Raw genomic sequence first — 25,799 nt, 5'->3', positions numbered from 1 at the left:
ATAGTCTCATCAACATAGTCACCCAAACAGGAGCTGAACAACTATGATACCAGTGAACATGTCAAACTGGATAAGGAAAATCCCAGAGCCCTCACTACTACACAAAGAACTATAGGAAACTATGAAATGCAGAGTGGGAGAAATAGTATTCGCCAGGAAAGAGCACACCAATTGGTACCCAATACCAAATGGTCAGTCCTTAAAACATTCATACAAGTAACATTACACAGACTGACAATTTTGTGTGTGCATAGATGTGTATGTGCACATATAAGTGTACATATAAAGAGCAACAATAATTAATGAAAAAAGAGGCCATGAATTTGAATGAGACCAAGAAGGGATTCACAGGAGGACTTGAGAAAGAAATGATGTACCTTTATTATTATTTAAAAAAAAATTAAGTTAAAATAGTCTATAGAGACATTAGTGTTGACAACAGCACTTCAGTCCTATTTGAAAAAAAAAAAAAAAAAAAAAAAAAACTCCAGCACTTTTTGCCTTGGTATAATTGAGCAGTTAGTAAAGGGCTCTAGACCATGCACTGTCATGATGGCTTTAGATGTCCAAATCCAGGGTACTTCTAGGCCTTGTATAGGTGTGATGCTGAGTCTAGCTCATGACAACATCTACAGTCAGAACTTCCCACTCTCATCCACCTCCTCCTTTGGTTTTAAATTCTAGACACAGGCCAGGACTGGTCGCACACCCCTTTAATCTTAGCACTCAGGAAGCAGTGAAAAGATAATCTCTATGAGTTTGAGGCTAGCCTGGTCTACAGAGTGAGTTCCAGGACAACCAGCACTACATAGAGAGACCCCCAAAACAAAATTTACATATTTTAAGATAATCCAGAAGGGCTCTGAGGTAGTCAGTTATGGCATTTTCAAATATAATAGTAATGTTATTCAAAACAGAAAATACATTTTTTGGCTGGAAAACTAGTTGTTCCTTTATGTTTCTATTCCAAAACCCAAAGTGCCCTGGCAAATGTTCTGCTATTGAATTTCAGCAGAAACTCAATATTTCTGCCCTTTTTAAAGAGGTGTGCGGTAAATGTGGCCCAGAGTCTCCTGTAAGAACAAAAGAAATACTTCCCCTATGCTAGCAATGATGCCAACTCCTTCTGGGACTATCTTATCCATCAAGATCTGCTTTGCCCAAAATTATATCTTTCTACAAGTCAGCCTGCAACTCGTACCTAAGTGACACAGACTCTGGTTTCTCCCCTTGACTTGGGATAACCCTGAACAACTATTTTATTTTCTAAGATTATCTTTCAGTGGAGTAAATGAGATTTTAAACTTGCATTTCAACCCAACTGTGGTGGTTTAAATAAAAATGGCTCCCATAGACTCATATATCTGAACGCTTAGTCACTGGCAAGTGAAACTGTTTGAGGATTAGGATATGTGGCTTTGTTGGAGAAGCTATATTCCTAGGAGTGTGGTTTTGGGTTTCAAGAGCCTGCCCCAGGTCCGATTTCTCTCCTTCTGCCTGCAGATCATGATATAAAGCTCTTAGCTACTGCTCTAGTGCCATGCTTGCCTGCTCCCCCACAATGATGATCATGGACTAACAGTCTAAAACTGTAAACAAGCCCCTAATTAAATACTTTATTTTATGAGTTGCCTTGGTCATGGTGTCTCCTCACAATAATAGAACAGTAACTAAGATACAAATTTCTCCCTCTGCCCAATCTTATAATCTTTCTTTCCCTCCCACACCCCCCTCCTTTTCCTCTCATTCCCTCCTCTCTTCCCTTAAACAAGTGTTGCTCTCAGCGGTTCTTTCTAATAAATTTCCTGTATTCATATTGCAGAGTATGATTCTCAAAGAACTCAACTTATACCAGACTAAATTGAAAGAGCTTGGTCATGGGTTGTAGGCAACCATATATCAAACTTTTCACGCATTTGACCTCTGAAACTCAAAATGATTTGATCACTGAATGAAAACTGAAAGAGTACTATAAGATGTTTTGAACTTCATTCTTAAATTTACCAACATTTTTGATGTGTAGTTTTATGAATTTTGGCATGTATATTTATGTGATTTGGTACACATAGTTCAGTAGTGGAATGTGTGCTTAGCATACATGTACCTTGAGTTTAATCTAACACATTGACAAACCATGGCACAGAAAGTTCTAATTACCCCCTAAACTCCGCTAGCTCTCCCTTTGTAGTCATTTCTTTGACTTAACTCCTGGCAACCGCTAATCTGTTCATTGTCGGTATATTTACCCATGTTCCAGAATAGACTATCCATGGAATCATAGAGATTTGAAACCTGGGCTCATCACACAAAATATTGCATTTGAGCTACTGTGTGTGGAGATGGGTGTGTGCACATGTGGCAAATATGTCTATATGCAGATGTCAGAGCCCCTGGAACTGGAGTTATAGACAGTTGTGAGCTGCCATGTGGTTGCTGGGAATTGAACCCAAATCCTCTGGAAAAGCAACCAGTACTCTTAACCACAAAGCCATCTCTTTAGCCTGACTGAATGTGTTACTTTTTATTCCTGATTTTATTCTTTCCGTGGGTCACTACAGTTTGTTTTTTTCTTTGCCAGATGAATGACATTAGGGTTGATTCCACTTTATTTTTTTTAGCAATTATGACTAATGCTGTTAGAAATATTTGTACATAGTATTGGATATGAGCATAAGTGTTTGTTTAAATGTGTAGGCATGGAACGAATGGGTCACAAAAATATTTTTAATTGTGTAGTAAAATTAAGAACTATTTTTTTTCCTAAAGTGACTGAACTGGTTTCTTGCATTGCGATCAGAAACATATCAATATTCCAGTTGTTCTACAGTAAGTTTTAATGTTAGATTTTTAAATTAATTAATTTGTTTCTTTACATCCCAGTGCCACTCCCCCTTCTGATCTCTCCCTCACTGAGTTCCTCTCCCATCCCCCTCCACTTCTCCTCTGAGAGGGTGGTGCCACCCCTGGGTATTTGATTTGCACATCAAATCTCTGACAGATTAGGCTCATCCTCTCCCACTGGTGCCAGACTGGGCAGCCAAGAAGACTGAGTTACCTGTCTGCTACATAAGTGCTGGAGGTCGGGATCTCCTTCTACCCCGTGTATATTCTTTGGTTGGTGGCTCAGATTCTGAGAGCCCCTAGAGGTCCAGGTTTGGTGACTCTGTTGGTCTTCCCATCTACTTCTGAGCCTTCAATCTTTCCTGCCACTCTCCCATAAGTTTCCCCAACCTCCATCCAATGTTTGACTGGGTATCTGCTTGTTTCAGTCCACTGCTTGGTAGAGCCTCTCATAGGAGAGGCTAGGCTCCTGTCTGCAAGCATAACAGAATATCATTAATAATGTCAGGGATTGATTCTTGTTCATGGATGGGTTTCGAATTGAGCCAGTTATTGGTTGGCCTTTCCTTTGGTCTTTGCTCCATTTTAGACAGGACACATTTTGGATCAGAAGTTTTGTGGGTGAGCTTGTGTCCCTATCCTTCCACTGGAGGTCATGCCTAGATACAGGAGGTGGCTTCTTCAGGTCCATGTCCCTACTGTTAGGCATCTCAGCTAAGGTCACCCACATTGATTCCTGGGAGCCTTCCCTATCCCAGGTCTCTGGGACTTCCTAGAGATCCACCCCACCCCACCCCACTCCAGGCAGCTGCAGATTTCCATTCATTCTCCTGGCTCACTGGGCCTCTCTCCTGTCTCTCCCTACACCTGATCCTGCCTTCCCATCTCCTCTGCTTCCTAGTCATAGTTTGAAAAATTGAGTAGCAAGATGTATCAGTGGTATTTCATTGTAGCTTTAGTTCATATTTAGACGCCACTGCTGTCAGCCTTCTAATTTCTTTCCATTCTGGTCCACATCAACTCTAAGCCAAGCATACACTAGAGAAAACTCTACCATTTGTCTCTTTCTGAGTGTGTCTCTTCACGTGTTTTTCTCTGCTAATACAACCTGTCAAAGTCACTTAGCAATTAAGATAAGGTTTTCATTCTGTTCTGCCTTGGTAAATAATGATTTTTAAATAGTAAAAGGTTAGTGATTACTGCCTTAAATATATGTTTAGCCTTAATTTTGCTACAGTTATTAAGTTATAATGTGCTCTATTTGCTAGATACATTCTCGAAGAAGTAATTAAACAAACACAGGTTGTCTAACTCAGATATGCTCAATAGATACTGCTCTCAATCTTATCAGAAGTCAGCTAATGTATTAATACTCAAGCTTATGACAGACAGACTCCCAAAGCCTGACAGTTACCCCCCAAGGTCTCCGAGAAGATAATGGGCCCAGCAACAAGACTGTCTGGGCTGTGGTATGATGACCACTGAGAGCACTGCCATTGTCTTGCCCACTGCCAGGGCTTGGTCTACACTGAGGACAAAGCTGGATACCCTGAGAGTCAAATGTCTCATATTGCCTAAATCAAGGTGGGTCCATTTTCATTTCACATGTCTCTACTTCACAAGAAAAAAGAAAGGAAAAATAAAAAGCTTTTCATCTTCTGGCTTAACAGCCAGACTGATTCTGCCCAAGTTGCCATGGAAACCACAGGGACCTAGGAACTGTTCAGGTAGTGGACCATAGATCAAACTCTGTCGTTTTAATTAATACATGACTTATAGATTTTAATTTATTCCCAGACTGCTGACTACATTGACAGTTAAGGTAACTAACTGTAGCTTGACAGCTAGAAAACAGACCTATGATGATCATGGGAGGTGGAGGTGGAGGGAGATGTGGAAGGGAGAGACAGGGGAAGAATAAGGGGGCAGTATCAGGAACTGAAGGGGATGTGAGAGAGGTACAAAGGGTCAGGAAATTGAACAAAAATATGTAGAAGGAGGGGATGAGGAACTGGGGATAGCCACTGGAGGGTCCCAGACACCAGGGAAATGTGAGGCTTCCAGGACCCAATGGGGATGGCTTTAGCCAAAATGTGCAGAGAAGAGTGTGATAGAACCAGTAGAGACAACCTCCAGTAGATAGGCACAGCCCCTGGTCTATGGATGGGGCCACCCACCCATCTCAAAGTTTTTAACTCAGAAATGTTCCTCTCCAAAGGAAGAACAGGGACAAAAAATAAATGGAACAGAGACTGGAGGAAGGGTCATCTGGGGACTGACTCACCTGGGGATCCATCCTGTCTGCAGACACCAAACCTGACACTGTTGCTGTGGTCAAAAGGCACTTGCTGACAGGAACCTGGTGTGATGGTTCCTTGGGAGGTTGGGCCAGCAACTGACCAATGTAGAAGCAGATGTTTGGAGCCAACCATCAAACTGAGCTCAGGGAACCTGATTGGGGAGCTGGCAGAAGGACTGGAGGAGCAGAAGGGGATTGCAACCCCATTGGAAGAACAACATAGGTTGACCGGACCACCCAGTACTTTCAGAGACTTAGACCACCAACCAAGGAGTGTACCTGGAGGGATCCATGGCTCCAGATACATATGTAGCAGAGGATGGCCTTGCCTGACAGCAATGGGTGGGGAGGCCCTTGATTCCAGGGAGGTTTGATGCCCCAGCTTAGGGGGATGCTGGAGAGGTAGGGGAGAGAGAGGGTGGTTGGATGGGGGAGCATCCTCATACAGGCAAAGGGGAGTGGGGAGAAGACAGATGTGGGATGGGATGAGGGGTCAGTGGAGGGGTAACTGGGAAGTGGGATATCATTTGAGATGTAAACAAATGAAATGATTAATAAATTTTTAAAAATTAAAAAAAGAGAAAACATACCCTAAGATAAACCACCACTATTATTAATTGGCTCATTAATAAATTCATTAACTACCTAAGGCTGCCGGATTTCTTATAGACTTCACAATAAAGGATACACAAGTTCAGATGTAAGTTTTCACAGATGTGACCTGTTACTTCCTTACCTAAACTCAGTTTCCAGTGACTAAGTGCTTCATATCCTAACACTAACCAATAGAGTTCTTATAAATTAGCCTAACCCTAATAAAACACTCCACTATACAATCCAACCATATAATCACAAGTTCAAAATTTAAGTTCTCTTTGATTATCTTAAAGTGTTTCTTGTGCTGAATCTACACTATAAGATATCGTGCTCAAATGTAAGTGTCCTTTGGTTGTCATTTAACTATAGACTTAAGGTAAGGTTTTCTTGCTAAACTATGTGATCAACTATAATATTCACAACGTCAAGGTTTTGAGTTTCCTTTGTCCCTCAAATAGAAACTTAAAATTGTTTCTCATTGTGCTAAATTTGTATGTAGTCAGTCCCCTAGACAGAAGATAAAAGCCCTTCTTGTTCCATTTGCTCCACAAAATTTTTTGTCTTCCCTAAGCTCATCTTAAAGACTGTTAATGTTAACAAATCTATCCCCTTTGTAAATTTATAAGCTATAGAAAACCTACTCAGACCTACCTCTCATAGACCAAATAGACTCCATCCTGATAAGTACACCTACTTACTCCAAAGGGTGGGATTCCTCTCCTGTGCCCTGGAATTGTGACTCATCTCACCCACAACCACCAAGACCTAAGGGTTTCAAATGTACTTCCAAATGTACACCTAAGAAAAAATTTCTTTCAAACATATTTAACTTTATTCTCTACCTATAATGTGTGTGTGAGTGTGTGTGTGTGTGTGTGTGTGTGTGTGTGTGTGTGTGCATGTGTGTGTGTTCAGCATCTTGTCATGTCAAGTCTAGGCCTTTACTACATCCAGGACATATCCAGAGAAGCAACTTCCAGATGCTCCAATCTTCTCTCACAGACACAGATGCTTCTACTGGACCTGCTCCTTCCTATCCAGCCACAGATGCTTCCACAGAACCTGGACTGCAAGGAAACAGCCAACTCTCCCAAGACAGGGTGACAGGACCACATCCCATTAACCCATTTTCTTAGGTTTCCTCGAGACATGTCACCCCAAAGTCAACAGGAAGTAGCTAAGGATCACAGCACCCCTATTCCTGCTCCACCATCACCTTTCTCTAGTTTTTCCTTTTTAAATTAAACCAAAAAGAGAGAATGTTAGCAATTACTCTAGGCTCTGCCCCACAGTTACCTGGCAACAGCCAAGTGTGCCTGACTCACTATAAAAGGGGCTGCTTGCTCTCTCTCCTCTCTCTTGCTCTCCTGCCCTTGCTCCCTTACCCTCTTTCCCCTCTTTCCCCATTTGCCTCCCCCCTCCACGTGACTCATGGCTGGCCTCTACTCTCTTGCTCTACTTCTACTGTCTCTTCTACCCTCTCAGCTCCCCTCTCGATGGCCTGAATAAACTCAATTCTATACTATACCATCATGTGGTTGGTACCTCAGGGAGGGAACGGATGTCTCACTATGGGCTTGCAGAGGCACCCCCTTCCCCCACACCATACCTTGACTCCACCAAACATATCCCTGCCTTTATCTTTTTATAAAACACAACAGCTTCATCACTTCTTATCCTGTTTGTTCATATTTTGTTTTGTATTTTAGAGGTGACTATCTTGAAGCAGATGTCCCAGGATAGAAGTGCAACTATTGCTCCTTTAGGATATCTTGCCTTGCTGTTCACTGTGGTTCTAAGGTGTTACAGCTGGGTAGGACTACTGATTGCTTTTCCCTGTTGGTACCTTTCAAGGCTGCTTCCTGTACTATGAGAACTATTCCTCAGTGAGGAAGCTTCCAGGTCATCTCCAAATCAGTTCCTCCAATCCCTCTTCTCATGGATATCATCTTTTTTATATATACTGACCAGGCCAGGCTGTGATAAACCCACTACTTACCCTAGAGTCCCATTCATCCCCAAACTCCTGCTAATGCTGCTGTGGGGTTTTCAGCAAAGGATGTGGTAAGGTCTGTGGAACTATGACAGGTCAGGAGGATGCCTAATTTCATCTTTGTCTTTACTAGCAGTTTGGTTGGTGAGCACTGCACTCAAGATGGGTAGCTAGAGCATGGTCCTTGCCACTCCTACCTAGTGCCTGTCATCTGTGTCTCCTATAAATCCCCTAGTCCACTAATACTTCCTTTTCCCACCCTTCCCCCTCTCTCCCCAGTGCTGGAGATGGAGGAACCCAGGGTCTCATACATAGAAGTTAATAAGTCCATCTACTGAGCTGTGGTCCAGGCCCCTCTCCCATCTCAGAGTTAGTGTGAGAAGACAAAGCCAAAGGGGACAGATGGAGGAAGATAATTGTATTTTTAATGTCTCCATTACTAGGCTTGAGACTTTTTGAAAGTAGCAACAGAAGTTATTTCCTGTTGGGGGCCGACTTTAGCAGAAAGCGGCTATCAGCTTTGCAGCCATCTTGAGCCATATACCCTGACATGTGACTTGGATTACAATAGCCTACAACAGCTGAGAACACTCCGATAATCTTGGTTTAGATACCTTGAGATTAAAGGTGCGTGAGATTAAAGATGTGTGAGATTAAAGGTGTGTGAGATTAAAGGTGTGTGACTTAAGAGTGTAATTTAGAGATAAGATTTAGAGACAAGACCTAAGGGCATGATTAAAGGTGTAACTTAGAGGCGTGGCTTAGAAGTGAGACATATAAAAGGCTAGAGGCAGACAGAGAAAGCAACAGATTACTTGACATTAGGTAGAAGACACTTGGCTCTAGAGAGAACCAGACACAGCAGAGAGAAGACAGGTAGCAGGCACTTGGAAGAGAACTTGGAAGAAGTAACTTGGAACTTGGAGGGACTAGGAGCTAGGGACTAGGCACTAGGAACTCAAGACTTTGGACTTAGCCTGAAGAATAAACGGAATTAAATTACACTCTGTCTGGTCTGCATTCTTGGAGTCCATCCTCACCCTCTTTCTTGCTGAACCCCAACCCTCGGACCGGAGCGGCAGCTTGGGCCGGGATACAGTGGCCGCCCAAACGTGGGTCAGCCCGGGCCTCAACATTTTGCTTGGGCCAACGTGGGGCTAGTGTGGACCCCAACAATTTACATTCTTCTCAGCCATATATTCTTCCCCAAGTGAGCCCAGAGCAACCTTTTTTTTGCTTAAAAAAGGAAAAGAAAAAATATAATGGAAGCTATGAATTTTATGTTACAAAATAGTATCCTTGCTACAAAGGAGGTTAATACCTAAGTGAGTGGATACATATATGTTACTGATTGAAAATGAAGTGTTCAACATGGTTTCTTCTGACAAAAAAAGTAGCAAATAATGACACTATTGGGAAAGGAGTGCAGGGGCACCCTGGTTGGAGAAGAGCAGAGAATTTGGAATAGTCTTGGTGGCTTGAGATTTGGAATTGACAGGGTGAGCATGGGACTACAGAGATGTCTGGTGTTAAATTTCTCTTGATGTCAATATATCCTTTGTGGAACCTTTTTGCAATCATGTTTGTGGGTCCACAGAAAGCCAAATGCAGGGTTTGGGGAGAGTAGCTTTTTGATGGGAGTAATGAAATGACAGAGGGCAAAGAAGTTTACTTTATTAGCATGAATTTTATTAAAATAACGGCCCAGAACCAGTAAGAGGGCTCACTGAAGGCATCTGCCCAGAGCTAATCCTAACAGCCTGAGTTCAATTGACAGTCTCCAAGACACACAAGATGAGAGAAGAGAACCAACTCCCTCACTTTGTCCTCTGACCTCCATATGCGTGCAGGCACACACACACACAGACATGAACACATGATCACATGCATGCATGCACGCAAACACACACACAGACGAATATAATTTAAGAGGGGGAGGGGGAGGGGGAGGGGGAGGGGGAGGGGAGGGGGAGGGGGAGGGGGAGGGGGAGGGGGAGGGGGAGGGGAGGGGGAGGGGGGAGGGGGAGGGGGGAGGGGGAGGGGGAGGGGGAGGGGGAGGGGGAGGGGGGAGGGGGAGGGGGGAGAGGGAGGGGGGAGAGGGAGAGGGAGAGGGAGAGGGAGAGGGAGAGGGAGAGGGAGAGGGAGAGGGAGAGGGAGAGGGAGAGGGAGAGGGAGAGGGAGAGGGAGAGGGAGAGGGAGAGGGAGAGGGAGAGGGAGAGGGAGAGGGAGAGGGAGAGGGAGAGGGAGAGGGAGAGGGAGAGGGAGAGGGAGAGGGAGAGGGAGAGGGAGAGGGAGAGGGAGAGGGAGAGGGAGAGGGAGAGGGAGAGGGAGAGGGAGAGGGAGAGGGAGAGGGAGAGGGAGAGGGAGAGAGAATTGCCCATAGTCTTTCAGATGTAGGAGAATTGTGGACAAGAAACAATGGTTGACAAACGGGGAAGAGAAGATCAAAGATCTTTACAGATCTTTTTTCCCAATCTGAACTCGGTGGAGATTTGCTTTCCATCTTTTGTTAAGTTTTCCACACCTTCCCCAGGGTAGCTGATAGCTCTTGCTCCTTTCCCTGTTCTCCACCCACTTGAAACAGAGGAAAACGGAACATTTTCGGTGCACTTTCAACTTTTGGTAATTTTAAGCTTAATCTGCATCTTGGATATTCCATCACCTTCTCATCTGTCAGGACCAGGTCCAAGTCTCTATGTGTTCTTATAAACGCACACTTCTTGGTGGGGGAATTCACTATTTCCCCACTCTGGTTCTGCAACACCCTTGTGTACATGTGGATTAAACTGTAGGTACAATCCCTAAGAGGCAGAACCTTAAGATAATGGACACTAAAAATTGATCAGAGCAAAAGAGTAAATTGAATGCCTGTAAAATGTGTAGTGCTCTACCAGGGTACATTCCTAAGAAATAAAACACTTCAAATTTCATAGATCTCACCCATTAAATTTGTTGTGTGAATTCAGCAATGTATCTTGGCCCCCACCAACCACCGTGTAGGGTAGGTACAGGCAGGTATTTTTTAATCTTTGCTGAACTTTTGCTAAGTCTTGGATATAACTTAGCAACTCCCAGTGCAGCGCTGATGGGGGGCACTGGGTGTAGATCCTGGCAATCAGTCATTTGCTTGGGACCAGGATGGCAAGGCAGAGGACCAAAACAGAAAAACAGGTGTCATTTTCCGGGTGGGGATCGTGTCCAGTCACTGGATGCCTTCTGTACACACGTGACACTCCCTTGCCTGAAGTTGGTTGGTTAACACACTTAACTTTGTTTTGAAAGAGTTAGGGAAAAGTGGAGTGTGCTCAGTGCACCCCAGAGGGTGTCCCTGCTCTGTGGTAGCCCTGTCCAGCTCCAGCAGAGCAGTGAGGGAACTCGGGAGCACATAAGTGGGCGGGGAGAAGCTTCGGGTACCGTGGGCAGGGCCTGCAGCTGCTGAACCAGCCAATGAGAACTCTCAAGAGGCTAGCCAAGAAGGAGGCTGAGTGAGCGGCCACCACTGCCTCCCAAGTTTCCTGTGGTGGAACTCCAGCTCCGCTCCACCCAGCCTTGAGGGAGACCCGAAGAGGCTGGAGCCGCGGACTCTGGGTGGGTTTTCGGGACAGACCCAGCAGGGCCTACTCTGCTCTGGGGGGGAGGAGGGAGTCGGTGAACTATGAAGGGCCGGCGGCGGCGGCGCCGGGAGTATTGCAAGTTCACGCTGCTCTTGGCGCTGTACACCCTTCTGCTACTGCTCGTCCCCTCTGTACTGGACAGCGGCAGCGAGCAGGACAAGGGCGGCAGGCACTGCCCCGGCCTGCAGCGCAGCTTGGGTGTGTGGAGCCTGGAGGCGGCGGCGGCCGGGGAACGTGAGCAGGGCCCTGAGGTGCGGTCCCAGGCAGAAGGAAACCAGGATCGATCCCCTGGGTCCCCGGGCAACTTCAGCGCCTTCGGTGAGGCGGTGATCCAGGAGAAGCAGCACATCTATGTGCATGCCACCTGGCGCACCGGCTCATCCTTCTTGGGCGAACTCTTCAACCAGCACCCGGACGTTTTCTACTTGTACGAGCCCATGTGGCATCTGTGGCAGGCGCTGTATCCGGGCGACGCGGAGAGCTTGCAGGGCGCGCTGAGAGACATGCTGCGCTCCCTCTTCCGTTGTGATTTCTCCGTGCTGCGCCTGTACGCGCAGCCCGGGGACCCCGGGGAGCGAGCACCGGACTCGGCCAACCTCACCACGGCCATGCTTTTCCGCTGGCGGACCAACAAGGTCATCTGCTCGCCGCCTCTGTGCCCTGCCGCGCCCCGGGCGCGCGCGGACGTGGGCCTCGTCGAGGACAAAGCCTGCGAAAGTACCTGCCCGCCCGTGCCGCTCCGCGCCCTAGAGGCCGAGTGCCGCAAGTACCCGGTGGTGGTCATCAAGGACGTGCGGTTGCTCGACCTGGGAGTCCTGGTCCCCCTGCTGCGTGACCCGGGTCTCAACCTGAAGGTGGTGCAGCTCTTCCGAGACCCGCGGGCGGTGCATAACTCGCGCCTCAAGTCGAGGCAGGGACTGCTGCGAGAAAGCATCCAAGTGCTGCGCACACGCCAGAGAGGTGACCGCTTCCACCGGGTGCTGCTGGCGCACGGCATGGGTGCCCGTCCGGGAAGCCAGGCCCGGGCGCTGCCCTCCACGCCGCGCGCCGATTTCTTCTTAACCAGCGCTCTTGAGGTGATCTGCGAGGCGTGGCTGCGCGACCTGCTATTCACCCGCGGTGCGCCCGCCTGGCTGAGGCGTCGCTACCTACGGCTGCGTTACGAGGACCTGGTGTGGCAGCCGCAAGCCCAGCTGCGCCGTCTGCTGCGCTTCTCCGGGCTGCGGACGCTCGCGGAGCTCGATGCCTTCGCGTTCAATATGACCCGCGGCTCGGCCTATGGCGCCGATCGTCCCTTCCACTTGTCTGCGCGGGATGCCCGAGAGGCTGTGCACGCCTGGCGCGAGCGACTGAGCCAAGAGCAGGTGCGCCAGGTGGAGGCCGCCTGTGCCCCTGCCATGCGACTGCTCACCTACCCTCGCAGTGGGGACGAGCGCGACGTGAAGACCGTCCAGGAAGGGGAGACACCACTGGAGACCAAGGCCAACTGGGCGGTGTAATACCCTGATCTTTGAACCCTGCCCCGGGGCTTATTCAGGTAAGGTGGCTCTAGACTGGGCACAGTATAAGGAATGGTGTTCGGGGAGGGGGGTGGGGATCCTGAAACAACCAGTGGGGGTGGCGGAAGGGAGTTGGAGGGTGGTTACAGCAGATAGTGGTGTCCTGAATCATAAGCTGTCAGATTACATCCAAGATCACCACGTCCTGTTTGGTAGATTTGAAGTGCTTCAGTGGGTTCACTTCCTTACCTACCTCTTACCAGAGGGGGACCTAGAAGTGAGAGACATTGTGTAAAGCTAGCTGAAGCAGCCTCCAGGTCTCTGCTCTCCCAGCTTCCTTTATAAGGCATCAGAAGTCCAAAACCAGTAGAGAAAGTCTAAATCATTCTAACGCAACTTGAGACTGATAACTAACGTGGAGTGGAGTATAGGTTTTAGGAAGTCCTTCCAGGCGTACGCCTGTTTGTACTGTGGGACAGCTTTTGGCTATGGTGTTTGCTGTCAAAAGAAAAAGCAAAACCAAGGTGTCGTGAAAAAGTATGAATTTTGCTTCTATTATCCTCAATACTTCTGTCTGATATTTCTTTGTCTCTCTTCTTCTACAGCTCCAGGGCTCTCCTCCTGGGTACTAAGCACACAGGCACAGTGAAGCAGCTCTTGCAACAGTTTCTGGACATTTGTGTATCTCCAGGCCTATAAACAAGTAGAACTGACATTTCTTTCTCCTGGCTTCCATGTGCCCTTTCCCCTCTTCTTTTTCCCTCTCTCAGAAGCTGACTGCTGTTTGCAGGACATCTGACCACAGGTCACAAAAGCTGCTTGGTTAGCTTCCTCTGGTGCTCTAAGAAAGCTGGGCTGGGTTTTCCCCAACTCCATTCTGGCTTTTTTTTTTTTTTTTTAGATGGGGCTTTAGAGTGGCAGTTAACAATTTGTCAAGTAAACCCGTATTTTATGCCATTCTCTATAAAGTGGTTGCTAAAATGGCCTCAAACAGCCTCTCTCTATACATGTGTGTCCAGTATTGAGTTACCAGATGGCATGTAACACTGGGCCAAGGGAAGACTGTTCTACATGATGCTCACCATAGGAATCTAGTCAGTGGCATGGGAATGCATTTCCCCAAACACTGGGAATTGGAAGAGTGCCTGCTGCCTTCTCTACAGTGCAGACCAGAGGAGGAAGAAAAGCAATGCAGGGAGGCTGGAAGTGACTTAAGTTTCCATTCATTATTTTATAGTGTAATTCCGTATTCCCCTGGGATGGACTGGAGGGACAAAGGTTGAAGATGTTAATGAAGATGGATTTTTCTTTCTTTCTTTCTTTTTTTTTCTTTTTTGGTTAATAGACCTAGGGTTTTAGAGTGTTTTGGAGAAGCTGGCTAACTGAATTTGCTTCTCCCCGTAATCAAATCAGTTTTTGTAATTGCTAGGAAGTCTGTGTTCTTTCCTGGTTTTCATAGAGAAGGAAGGTAAGACACAGGGTGACTCCTCATCTTAACAAAAACATCCTATCATCTGCTAAGCCATATTTACACAGGGAACATAATGGTCCCTAACTCAGCATCACAGACTTCAAGAAACTCACCTCCTGGTCAAAAGCTGCAGCACTTTATGGTTTTAAACATGAAAATCTCTTAGAAATTTTGTTCCATATCCTTCTCCCAATTTGTTCTGACACATTAAATGATGCCTGCGGCAGGGTGATAGGAGTGGAGAGGACTTTGTACCTTAGGAAGTGCAAATGGGTGTGGGTGACAGTGACTCTGGATAAAGATGCTCATGCTGCTGTTTGACAGGCTTATGCAGCTTCTCTGTAGGGCTGCAGGCACATCTGGGTAGAAGTTTTGGGCTCTTGTAAACTTTAGTGACTGAGGTCTTCCTTCTTCATTGGACACTTAAGATCAATATGTGGGTATATTAAAATGTTTGTATTCTTGGCTCCTAGGAAGATAATCTCGTTATTAAACTCTTTTTTCAGAACCCACTACCTATTAGCTGACTTTCTTTTCACTGGCTAGAACTAGCTTACATGGCTTGCCCCATGTCAATAATTGTTTAAGGGAATGGATACATTTTGAGTGGCTCATACTAGCAGTTCTCAGTGCTGGGTGAAAGTTACAATTGACTTCCCTTAATTTTTAGTGGGTATATTTCTAAGACTCTCAGATAATATGTACCTTATATGGACCATGATATTCTCTATTCATAAATTCATATGAGAAAATTTAATTTATAAATTAAGCATATTTAAAGATTAACAGAAATAATAAAATAGAATAATATAATATGAAATAATAATGCATTATAATAAAAAATTCTATCAGTATATTGTTACTGGGCTACCATGAGGCAGGTAGTGTATACAGTGTGGATCAATGTGAATATGCTGGATAAAGGATGGTTTCCATTTCAGGCAGAACACAGCAGAACTGCATGTAAGTTCTTCCTGCTACCCAGAGCAACACTGTATAAAGCTTATAAATGATTTCAGCAATTTTCCATTAATATAACTGGACTATGGCTGCCAGTAGGTAATTGGAGCCCAAGAAAAGAAAACTATATGGGAACCTTCTACCGCTGCTATACATCCAGTTGAGGAGCTTTTAGAAAAATGCCCATGCCTAAATTCCCCCCTACTCTAGAGATGTTATGGAGTGGACTGGTGTTGGAGATGGAGCCCATGGATTGATATATTCTATAAGCAGGTGCTCTGCTATTGAACGTCACCCCAATCCCAGGAGATCTGTTCATTTGATCTACCGTGAGGTCTCCAGACCAAGCATCAGGGTTTTCAGAACTCCCAAGTTAACTCTACTGTACAGCCCAAACTGCAAACCACTTGGCTTAGACCAAAGATTCATTCCCTGGATCAGGTCACTCGCATGGGAGCAAGGTCAGAATGTGGAGTCTAGCGCTGTTGATAAGCAGTAAACTCCGCCATATGTTTTATGTGAAAGAGCTTAAAGCTACGAAGTTCTTTGCAGATCAAAGGTATCATTATGGAAGAGGAAATTACACACAAGGCTGTTTATCACCTGCGTATGTCTTCAGATATTTTGTTGTCTGTAGCTCCACATCTAAGAGTATGTCATTGCACAAACACTACCTACTCCTGTTCTGAACAGACTGATATGCTGTCCTGTCCTTCTCAGCATGTCTCCCTTTGCCGTCTACCCTTGGGGGGATGCAAGATGTCTTTAGTAAGGGTTTCTATCACTGTGATGAAACACCACGACTAAAAGTAAGTTGGGAAGGAAAGGGCTTACTTGGCTTACACTTCCACATCACTATTCATCACTGAAGGAAGCCATAAAAGGAAATCACACAGGGCAGGGATCTGGTGGTAGGAGCTGATGTAGAGGGGTGCTGCTTATTGATTTGTTCTGCATGGCTTCCTCACCTTGCTTCCTTATAGGACCCAGGACCACAAGCCCAGGGATGGCACCACCCACAGTGGGCTGGGCTCTCCCACATCAGTCCCTATTTAAGAAAGTGTCTTAGCAGCCAGATCTAATGGGAGAGTTTTCTCAATTGAGGTTAACTTCCTTTCAGATAACTCTAGCTTGTGTCAAGTTAGCATAAACTAGCCAGCATATAAAACTTCGTCCAAACTGCCCGAGTGTGCCCACACACACACACACACACACTCACACGCTTGCATGTGCATGCACATCACCCAGCTTTAAGTATGCTGACCATGAGTTCTACCACTGAACTGTTCCCAATGCCCTAAGATATTTAAGTCACTTTAGTCTTTGTTCCTGATAGGATCTATGCTGCTGTTGGAAGAAACTAGAGACAAGGCAGGTGTCCTGTAGCTTACGACTTAACAATAAGCAAACTTTCCCAGGAATCATTTTAAACCAAAGAAATAACAAGCCACCACAATTTTGGAACTTATTCCATTTAAATCAGTGGACTGAACCCAAAAGTTCTGTTTGATATGATGTATATTTACCACTGAAATGTCCACCTTTGGCTTAAATGCAGACTGTTGAATAACACACATTTTAAAAACACTGCTTCTATATAGACCTTTGTTTGTTCTGACTCTCAATAGCAAATTAAGCTGGGTACTATGTTTGAATCAGAGGCCAGGAAATTAATACAATGGGTTGATATGGCGACGGCAGTGTGTATATTTGTGTGCATATGCAAACACATAGATAGTGATTGTGCATGCACACAAATAGATAGAAATGAGCATCAGGGTTTCAGTAATCCATGGACAATTTTCTAAAATGTACCCACGTCCAAAATCATTATTAACCCTTGTGGGTAAGATTTGTGCTTAGTTTTGATTCAGACATTCTGAGTTCTTTCTGGGCTGTCTTCTTTAGCAGGACCCCTCAGTTGATGGTCTGTTGTTTGTTTAGTAAATAATCATACTCTTCAATCTGGTGAGTGAGACATGGGGAGAAACTGATTCTGCAAAATGAGGTGTAAGCCAAAAGTACTAACAGCCATTCCTTGATTTCTATAAAGTCAGTTGTTACATAGGGGCAAGGAACTGAGGCTTTAGGGTCTGGGTCTCTTGGTTAATATTTGATTAATTTTAAGAGGTTATTTGCTAAGGATGTGGCTCTGTCATCAAGCAATGAAAAAGGAAAAAACCCTAGAACAACTTAAATGTCCTACCTACACTATGGCATCAGGAACTAGGTAACTATGTCATGATACAATCTGACAATGAAATACAACATAACCACAAAAAAGGAGATAACATGGAAAGATCACCAAAGCACTAAAAGTAAAAATACAGGACAATAAATATAGTTTAGTCTTACTTAAGAGTAAGAAACCAATATATTTGTTGACATTTGCATGAAACAAGTCTAGACACATATAACACAAAACTACAGTGGTGTTCTGGAGCGGTCCTCCATTCTAGGACTGGAGACTGGTGGATGTTCATACCCTTTTGTGCTGTCAAACTTTCTTACCTCATGTTTCCATGATTTCGATATATTTGACAGACATTTGTTTAAAAACTAAGAACACTTTATTTTAAATCTATGGATGTGTGAGCTTATTTTATCACCCAAAATAGTGAGCCAAGAAGAGGAAGGAGATAACATGTGTTCAGCAAGGAACACAGTGCACAGAATAGGCACTTACTGAGTATCACTTCACTTTGGAATCCTTTGGAAATCCTCATCCCACTGACTATGCTGGGGATGGAACCCAAGGCCTTGCTCAAGCTAGGCAAGCCTTCTGCCGCTGTACCACACTCCCAGCTCCTTGAAGTTTTTAAGGCAGGGTTCAGAGCATTCTCTAAAATTTGTTTTTAGTTTGGGCAGAGGTTTTTCTTTTCTTTTTCTCAAGAATCCAATGCAATATAAATAACTAGAAGTGGTGCCTTTAAGAGAAAAAAATACAAACAGCTGGTTTAGAATTCTTTAAATATCCCTCTTCTTATCCTGTTCCCAGCATGAGAAGCCCAGAAAGAATGAAACTAAAGACACTCACTGGCCTTGCTATGTTGTGTCTAACATTATGGTCCAACAGGGTGGCTCCCAAGCCAAGCTCAGTTTCTTTCTGTCAGATCTTCTGGCTCCCCGTCCTCAATCTTCCAAATGGAACTGAAGGAACTGGCCTTGCTGAAAGCAGAGTCTCGGGGATAGTGCAGTATAGCATAAGAACAGTAGAGACTAAGAAACTGTTCTGGCCCAAGTTCAAGAACACTGGGAAGTGGTGAATTGTTTGGAAGCTGAGCAGGAAGCCGTTTCAATTGGAGAAAAGTTGCAGAGCTCAGGGATGGCTCCAGGAGAATTAGAGTCCCTCAGTTCTGCTCCCTTCCCCTTCCATGGCCAGGCATCACGCCAACAGCCAGCCTGATATTTCTGCAGCTGGTCTTGTTCATATTAAAAGCATTCTGCTAGAAGCTGAGAATAAATTAGAATATCAGGCAGTGGTGAATATTTTTAAGAGCAGAGGGTAAGAGGCTATGAAAGAGAACCATCACATTTGACTTAAGCAGTGATTGTAGTCTGAGTCAAGAGATCTCGTCTCATGAACTGAACAGGACAGTGAAGACTTCCTTGTACAATCATACCCTAAAGTAGGTGTGGAGGTAGACGTATGTTTGCTTATAGATTTGAAGCCTTTTCTGAAAAGACGGCCCTACAGCTAGAATGTCAAGGTGCTGGAAAGGCAATCTAAGGAAGGCAGTTTCCCAGTTGAGGTTCCTCTTCCCAGATAACTATAGCTTGTGTCAAGTTGACAGAAAAACTAATGGTGTTTTCTAAAAATGGCAGGTCTTGGATACAGAAAAACTAATAGAAGTGTGTTTGGCTAAGAAATCCAAACAGGTTTGTTCAGTTTTGACCACTTGTGCTATTTGTTCATTTTATCACCACTGTAGACAACCATAGGCATGATGGAAATTGTATTGCATGCCAAAAATTATACATAAATTTAAACACTATCCATTACAGTCAGTTCCACAACTGGTATGCAATGTATCAGGAATGTCACATATAAGCGTAACTTTTTTTTTTTTTTTTTTGGTTTTTCCAGACAGAACCCTGTCTCTGTGTAGCCCTGGCTGTTCTGGAACTCACTCTGTAGATCAGGCTGGCCTCGGACTCAGAAATCCACCCAAACATAGATTCATGCTTATCTCAAGTATCCTATCCCAGTGATTGCAGTTTTATGAAGTTGTTACAGTGATAGAACATACAAATCAGATCAATTTCAAGATACATTGGTGGGAATATTGAGAGAGTGGGTTACAGCAAAGAGGGAAAATCTGCTATAGGCCTCCAATGCTCTCTGATAACATTCTTAGCAGTTGAGTTGGTGGAAGCCAACTCCAAAACACTGTTTGTTGTCTAATAGCCTCAGTATGAATGATAGTTTAAAAAAAAACGAAACAGGGAAATACTCAGTGAACATCTATTTAAGAGGAGTAAAAGTAACTCTAGGTAATTTGCCTCCTGCTGTGTAGCATTCTGGCTCTCCATAATTACCGAAGTTCTGATCAATTAACTCAGCCTTAAAGAGCCTTTAGCACACAGGTACTGCTTTTTTTTTTTCCCTAAGAAGTTTAGTTCACACCCATGTGGGAACCAAATGGCTACCTGAGTAGGTCTAAAGTCTGGTCACTTCCCAGACCCATGCCCTCTTTAATCCTTTTCATCCTGAAGTGATGGCAGCCAACATCTGCAGGGGGCCCATTTGAATAGATATTATAAAACACTGGCCCATTCCTTTACTTCAGTTGAGAGCAACTTTACTCAAAACAGCAACCACTTACGTACGCCACTGGAAATGATATCTCAGAACTGTTCAACAAAAGGAAAAATGTCAAACAGGCAAATTCAGCTGTTTCCCACTTTTTTTTTTTTCTTTTCAGTTTTATTTTTAAAACTGAGGCATAGTGGCTGGGGCTTTGGCTGAAAGGCAGAGCATTTGCTTAGCATATGTGAGGTGAGGTTCTGGGTTCAGTCCCCAGCTAATAAAAATACATAAAATCATAAGGATTGGGGACTGAAGAGATGGCTCCACTTTTAAGAGGACTAGCTATTGAAGAGGACCCAGATTCCATTTCAAACACCCACACCAGCTTGAGCCACTGTAACTCTAGTTTCAGGATATTTGATGGCCTCCTTGGGTACTTCCGTGCTGCATGTACACGTACATTTTCTTAAAAAAAAAATCTTTAAGACCATAATTGTATGCAACAACGTCAGTTTTATTAATATCATTTTGGTGTACATTAATTTGTTCTCAAGCAAGGTCAGAAATTTGAGGAATTTTTAGTTGTAGGAGTTATAATAAGATTATTTCATTCCACTTTAGTGGAGGACATATAGCAGCCATTTATTCTTGGCCTTGACCTTGGCTTTGACCAATTGCAGGACGAAAGTGATCAAGTGGACTGAAGTTTCACTATGAATTTCTGCCATGATGGTTAGATGGTGGATAACAAAACCAAGGTCTTCTCAGTCATTCTTTGTGGGGCTACCTGGGTCCCTAGCTTCCCCCTAACCTCCACATAAACTTCTCAGGCAAGAGTTTTCTGCTTTGGTTTGGTTTGGTTTTGACTCAACCCATTTTTTAACCTTTAAAGTTGTTTCAAATTAAATAAGGCTGAGACTGGGGTGAACTAGTGCAAATGTTAACCAGCAATCCCTTGTCACTGCCACTTAAATCTCTTAGATTAAAAGTCTAGAAATTATGTTTGAGATTTAAGTTGCTTGAAGTCTGTTTCCGGGAGAGGGGTGTGTGTGTGTGTGTGTGTGTGTGTGTGTGTGTGTGTGTACGTAAGCATGTGCGCACGTGCTTGCGTACGTGTGTGCCTGTGCGCCAGCATGTACCAGCATGGACTAGCCTGCTAACCGGTTCTAATTATACTTTGTTTCAGAGACATAGTGGTGCTCCCATGTGGTTGGCATTTTGAGAATTATCTTACCATTGCGTCTAAGCAAGTCCCTGACAAGAAAACAACTTAATGGTTCTATTGTCAACATTATCAGTCATTTCCTTTTTCCTTGGCCCACTATTTCACCAATTTGAAGCACAAGCAGGAAGGTTAAGAAAGTTTGACCTGGGCTGATGGATAAACCTCAGATGTTAGAGTCATTCACAGTGTGGTTCCCAGTTGGGGAGCTAGGAGACTCCCCAGAGCTCAGGGCCTTAGAAAAAGAGACTGCCATACTTGCGGCCCATTTGCTCTGGAGGTGGTCTGAGAGGAAGGTTGTGACAATAAACTGGGAAGTAGTAACATAGCCCTGAGGATGGGACATGCTGAATACCCGGAAATTTCAGCTCTCAGCCCAAGTGTTAAGTGCCAGCTCTCACTTCGAGCATCTGTTAAATAGTTTTGGGTGGTCAGTCTCCAGGGTTCTTCACCTGGCAGGAGTAGGTGGGGAGGAACAGGATAAAGAAGTGTCAGTCTCCAGCACATAATCCCCAGTCTCCAGGCAAGACCAAAAAAATTGAAAGGAAGAAGGGCAGGTCAAAAGTTCTAAGTAGGGTGTCTGCAGGAGAGCACAGATCCACTTGGCAGGGCTGTGGTTCCTTACCTGAGCTGAAAGGGACAGAAAGCCCCCAGAGAATGATGGAGCAGCAGCTTCAGTTGGTTGAGCCTTCTGTTCTCAAACTTTAAAAACAGCAGGAAGTTTAATCCTGCCCCTCCCACCCCCAGCTTCAAAGGTTGGAAACGGTATGATTAAAACACTAAGTCTGTCTTCCTGAGTTATTCTACTACAGCCAGGGGAGCCTCAGCAGGGCCAAAAGCCTGCAATCAACACAAACTGCAGCATACCCAGAAGGAAGTTGATCTTTGATGGCATTCAGGCTATTAGTGGGCCAACTCACTGGAATATGACAGAATCTTTAAAGAAGTAAACCCATTTTAAAAAGCGAAAGCCAATTTGTGATTTCGTTGAATATTAAGAAATAACCTCACACATTAATTCCTTGTATTAAGACCAATCCTTTTAAGATGGAAATGAAGAAGTGTAGAAACCCTTTTTTTTTTTTTTTTAACTTTAGGTACCCTGTCTGTTATACAAGCTAGATTTCTAATAGTTTCAACGTGTTCATGGCAGATGGATCTACACTTGCTTCAGGCAGGGTACCACATGTTTCATGCACCCAAACTCTAGATCAAGAAAATTAGGAGCTTAGCATTGAGCTCTTCATTGTTTTTCATCTGCTGCCTGGAAAATGGGACAAAGGAAGCTGCTGGGGTCAGTGTAGCTTGTTGATAAGTGGACTGTTTCATTTAAAAAATACACTAAATTTCATATTTCATTATCGCATATGAACATAGTTCCAGTCTAGAGGCTGGAGGGGTGATATTGTGGTTAAAAGTACTGGCTGCTCTTTCATAGGACACAGGTTTGATTCCCAGAACCCATATGGTAGCTCACAACCTTCTATAACTATAGTTTCAGAGGATCTGACACTTCTTCTGGCTTACACGATATGTGTAATACATTTAAATACATGTTACACATGTAATACACAGTATGTATGCAGCCAAAATACCCATACACATAAATGAAAATTAAAAAAAATAATTAGAGTCTGGTGGTAATTAAATTCTTAATATCTATATTTAGGGTATGTTTTGCTTAAAAGTTTTAGGGGTGAGCCTGGCAGTGGTGGCGCACACCTTTAATCCCAGCACTTGGGAGGCAGAGGCAGGCAGATTTCTGAGTTCAAGGCCAGCCTGAGTGAGTTCCAGGACAGCCAGGACTATACAGAGAAACCCTGTCTCAAAAAACAAACAAAAAACAAAACAAAAAAAAAGTTTTAAAGAGAACATCACACCAAAAATTCCTGGGCATCTTTATGTTTTAAATACAACCACCAGTAAGAAAGTAGCTGATAGCTGATTAGCATCTACTTGGGATCCATGTAGATATAAGTCAGCAGTAGAAGCTATCTAAGCATGCCTATTGTGGCTTAGTGACATTGAGGACCCGAGGCACACACAGGAGGAGAGGAGTATATTCCTAGCATGCAAAAAGAAAGAATTTTTGGGAGATTGCCACCTGCATAACACTGTGAAGGCTCCAACAGGTTTTTCAGTGTGCCTTCTTTCCCCTTATCTTGCCTTGTTCCACAAGGGATTTAATCAAAAGTTTGAACTTGAGGATCTGGCTATGCAGCTCAGGGACAGAATACATGCTTAAGGCCCTGGGATCAACCTATAGCAGTGCCACAAAGAAAAACTGGAGTTAAAGGTTTACTTTATATACTAAAGAAACATATTCTTTTAAAAACCAGTATGTTGCACATGATGGTACATGCCTATAATCCCAGCATTAGGGAGGAAGGAGAATCAGGAAGTCCAGGTTATCCTTGGTTACATAGCTAGTTTGAGGCCAGCTTAGTATATATGAAAACTTGTCTTAAAAATAACTAAGCAAAAAGTAATAAAATATTTGGACATAAAAATCTTTACCAAAAGGATACAAAGAATGCATGGCCCAGGGGTTGGCTAAGAGTATTCTCTATAAATGGCTGTTAGGAAGTGAGATCTGACTTGCAACATTTAGCACTTGGTCAGTCCTTGACAAAACTCCCCTGTATTCCTGCCAGGCTTATTTCTGGATCTTTAAAGCAACGCAAGTGACACGCTAGACTTACTACACAAAGAAACAGTGATGGGAATTTTTTCTTGACTTTCCAGTTTGAATAATTATAGATTCACAGGAAATTGCAAAAACAACATACTCAGGTCCAGTGTAGCCTTCACCTAATTTTCCCCAAGGGGATATCTTATAAATAGATTAATATCAATACAAGGAAATTGATGTTGGTATAATCTACAGACTTACTATTCTACTTTCAAGTTTTTACATGCACTTATTTTATGTGTAATGCATAGAGATGTGTCTGATTGTATCACATACAAATTTCTGGAAACACCACTGTAACCAATCTAGAATCACTGTATCAACACAAAGAAATTATGGTGCCAACTGGTTGTAGTTGTATACCCTGCCCCATCCTACCATTTTCCACAGAAAACATTAATTTGTTCTCCATCTCTATAATGTTTTTATTTTAAAGATTGATGTAAATAGAATATTATTTATATAACCTTTTGATATTGGCATTTCCACTAAATACAGTTCTTTGCAAATACACACTCAGATTATCTTGTATGGTGATAGTTTGTTCTTTATTGCTGAATAATATTCTATGTTATCATTTACCAATTGAAGAACATTTAAATTATTTAAAGCTGCTATGTATATTAATGTAAAAGTTCTAAAATTTTTATTGGAGTATGTTCATTGCATACAGTAATGTGTTTTATAGATGTTATCATACAAGTACAGTATTCACCTAATTTATTGCACTTAATATGATTATCTTCAGTTGTATATATTTTCCAATAAATGGCATAATTTCATTCTTCCTTATGGCTGAATTAAACTCCATTTTATACACACAACACATTTTCCTTATGCATTGATTCTATATGTTGGCTATTGTGAATAGTATTGCAGTAAACATAGATGTGCAAGCATCTCTGTGGTATGGTCATTTAGAGTCCTTCAGTAAGAGTAGTATAGCTGGGCCAAAGGAAGAGACAAGCTCATGTGTAGCCCAGGATGGCCTCAAACTTCCAATCAAGTATGACCTTAAACTCCGGATCCTCCTGTCTCCATTCCCTGAGTGCTGGGATTATTGGTGTGTACCAGCACTCCCAGTTTTGTGCTGTGCTGTGCTGGGCATAGAACCCAGGGTTTTCTGCATGGTAGGCAAACACACTACCAGCAGAGTTTAATACCATCCCTCCTTTTAGTTTTTATGAGGTATCTCCATACTAACTGTTAGGTCTCAAACAAATGGCCCAAGTGCCCATTAACATATCATAGCTGAAGCTAGCAGCCAAGTTCTCCCAGAATGCCCCAGTCTCTGTTACAGGGTCCTCCTGGCTGGCATACCATGCCCCCTACCCTGAACTCTCCAGCCTAGGTATTGGGGCTGTGATTTCCTCTTCCTAGCTCCTCTGGCATCTATATAAGTCAACCACTTTAGCTATGCCAGTCTCTTGGCCCAGGCCATTCCTCTTGGTCAGCAGCTCCTCTCCCCATCCCGTTCTCCATTTCCTCACATGGCCCAGCTCAGTCTGGTCATGTTCACTCTGGACTCTCCTAGATGTCCCTGTCTCTGCATATACTCTTCCTTTTATGCACAACAAACCTTCCCCTGCACCATACCTAGGAGCAGTCATATCCTTCCTTCATCTATCTATCTATCTATCTATCTATCTATCTATCTATCTATCTTTCTTTCTTTTTTTCTTTCTTTCTTTCTTCCTTCCTTTCTTCCTTCCTTTCTTTTCTTTCCTTTCTCTTTCATTCACTGACTTTCATAGTGGTTGCACAAGTTTCTATTGCCACCAGCACCCTTCAACCTCTTCATCCATGCCGCTGTTTATTATTTCTTTAATGACTGAGTGGTGACGAGATCTCAATACACTTC

The 25,799-nt window shown here is 43.8% G+C and overlaps 1 protein-coding gene across 3 annotated transcripts in view; it reads left to right on the top strand.

Moving 5' to 3' along the window:
- Positions 1-11,198: 11,198 nt before the first annotated feature.
- Chst7 (carbohydrate sulfotransferase 7) overlaps positions 11,199-25,799 on the top strand; it is a 34,234-nt gene continuing 19,633 nt past the window's right edge. Inside the window, exons 1-2 of one of the 3 annotated variants that reach the window (XM_034485493.2) lie at positions 11,199-12,881; positions 13,449-14,820. In XM_034485493.2, the coding sequence (XP_034341384.1) occupies positions 11,386-12,843 (1,458 nt within the window). In that variant the 5' untranslated portion in view covers positions 11,199-11,385 and the 3' untranslated portion in view covers positions 12,844-12,881; positions 13,449-14,820. Of the gene's footprint in view, positions 12,882-13,448; positions 14,821-25,799 lie in introns of those variants that run through there. The other 2 variants (XR_013105922.1, XM_034485491.2) reach the window with 2 other exon arrangements.

The sequence above is a fragment of the Arvicanthis niloticus genome, chromosome X (genome assembly GCF_011762505.2).
Source record: "Arvicanthis niloticus isolate mArvNil1 chromosome X, mArvNil1.pat.X, whole genome shotgun sequence".
In the NCBI taxonomy this organism is placed as follows: domain Eukaryota; kingdom Metazoa; phylum Chordata; class Mammalia; order Rodentia; family Muridae; genus Arvicanthis; species Arvicanthis niloticus.
This window is presented reverse-complemented; position numbering and strand designations above follow the sequence as displayed.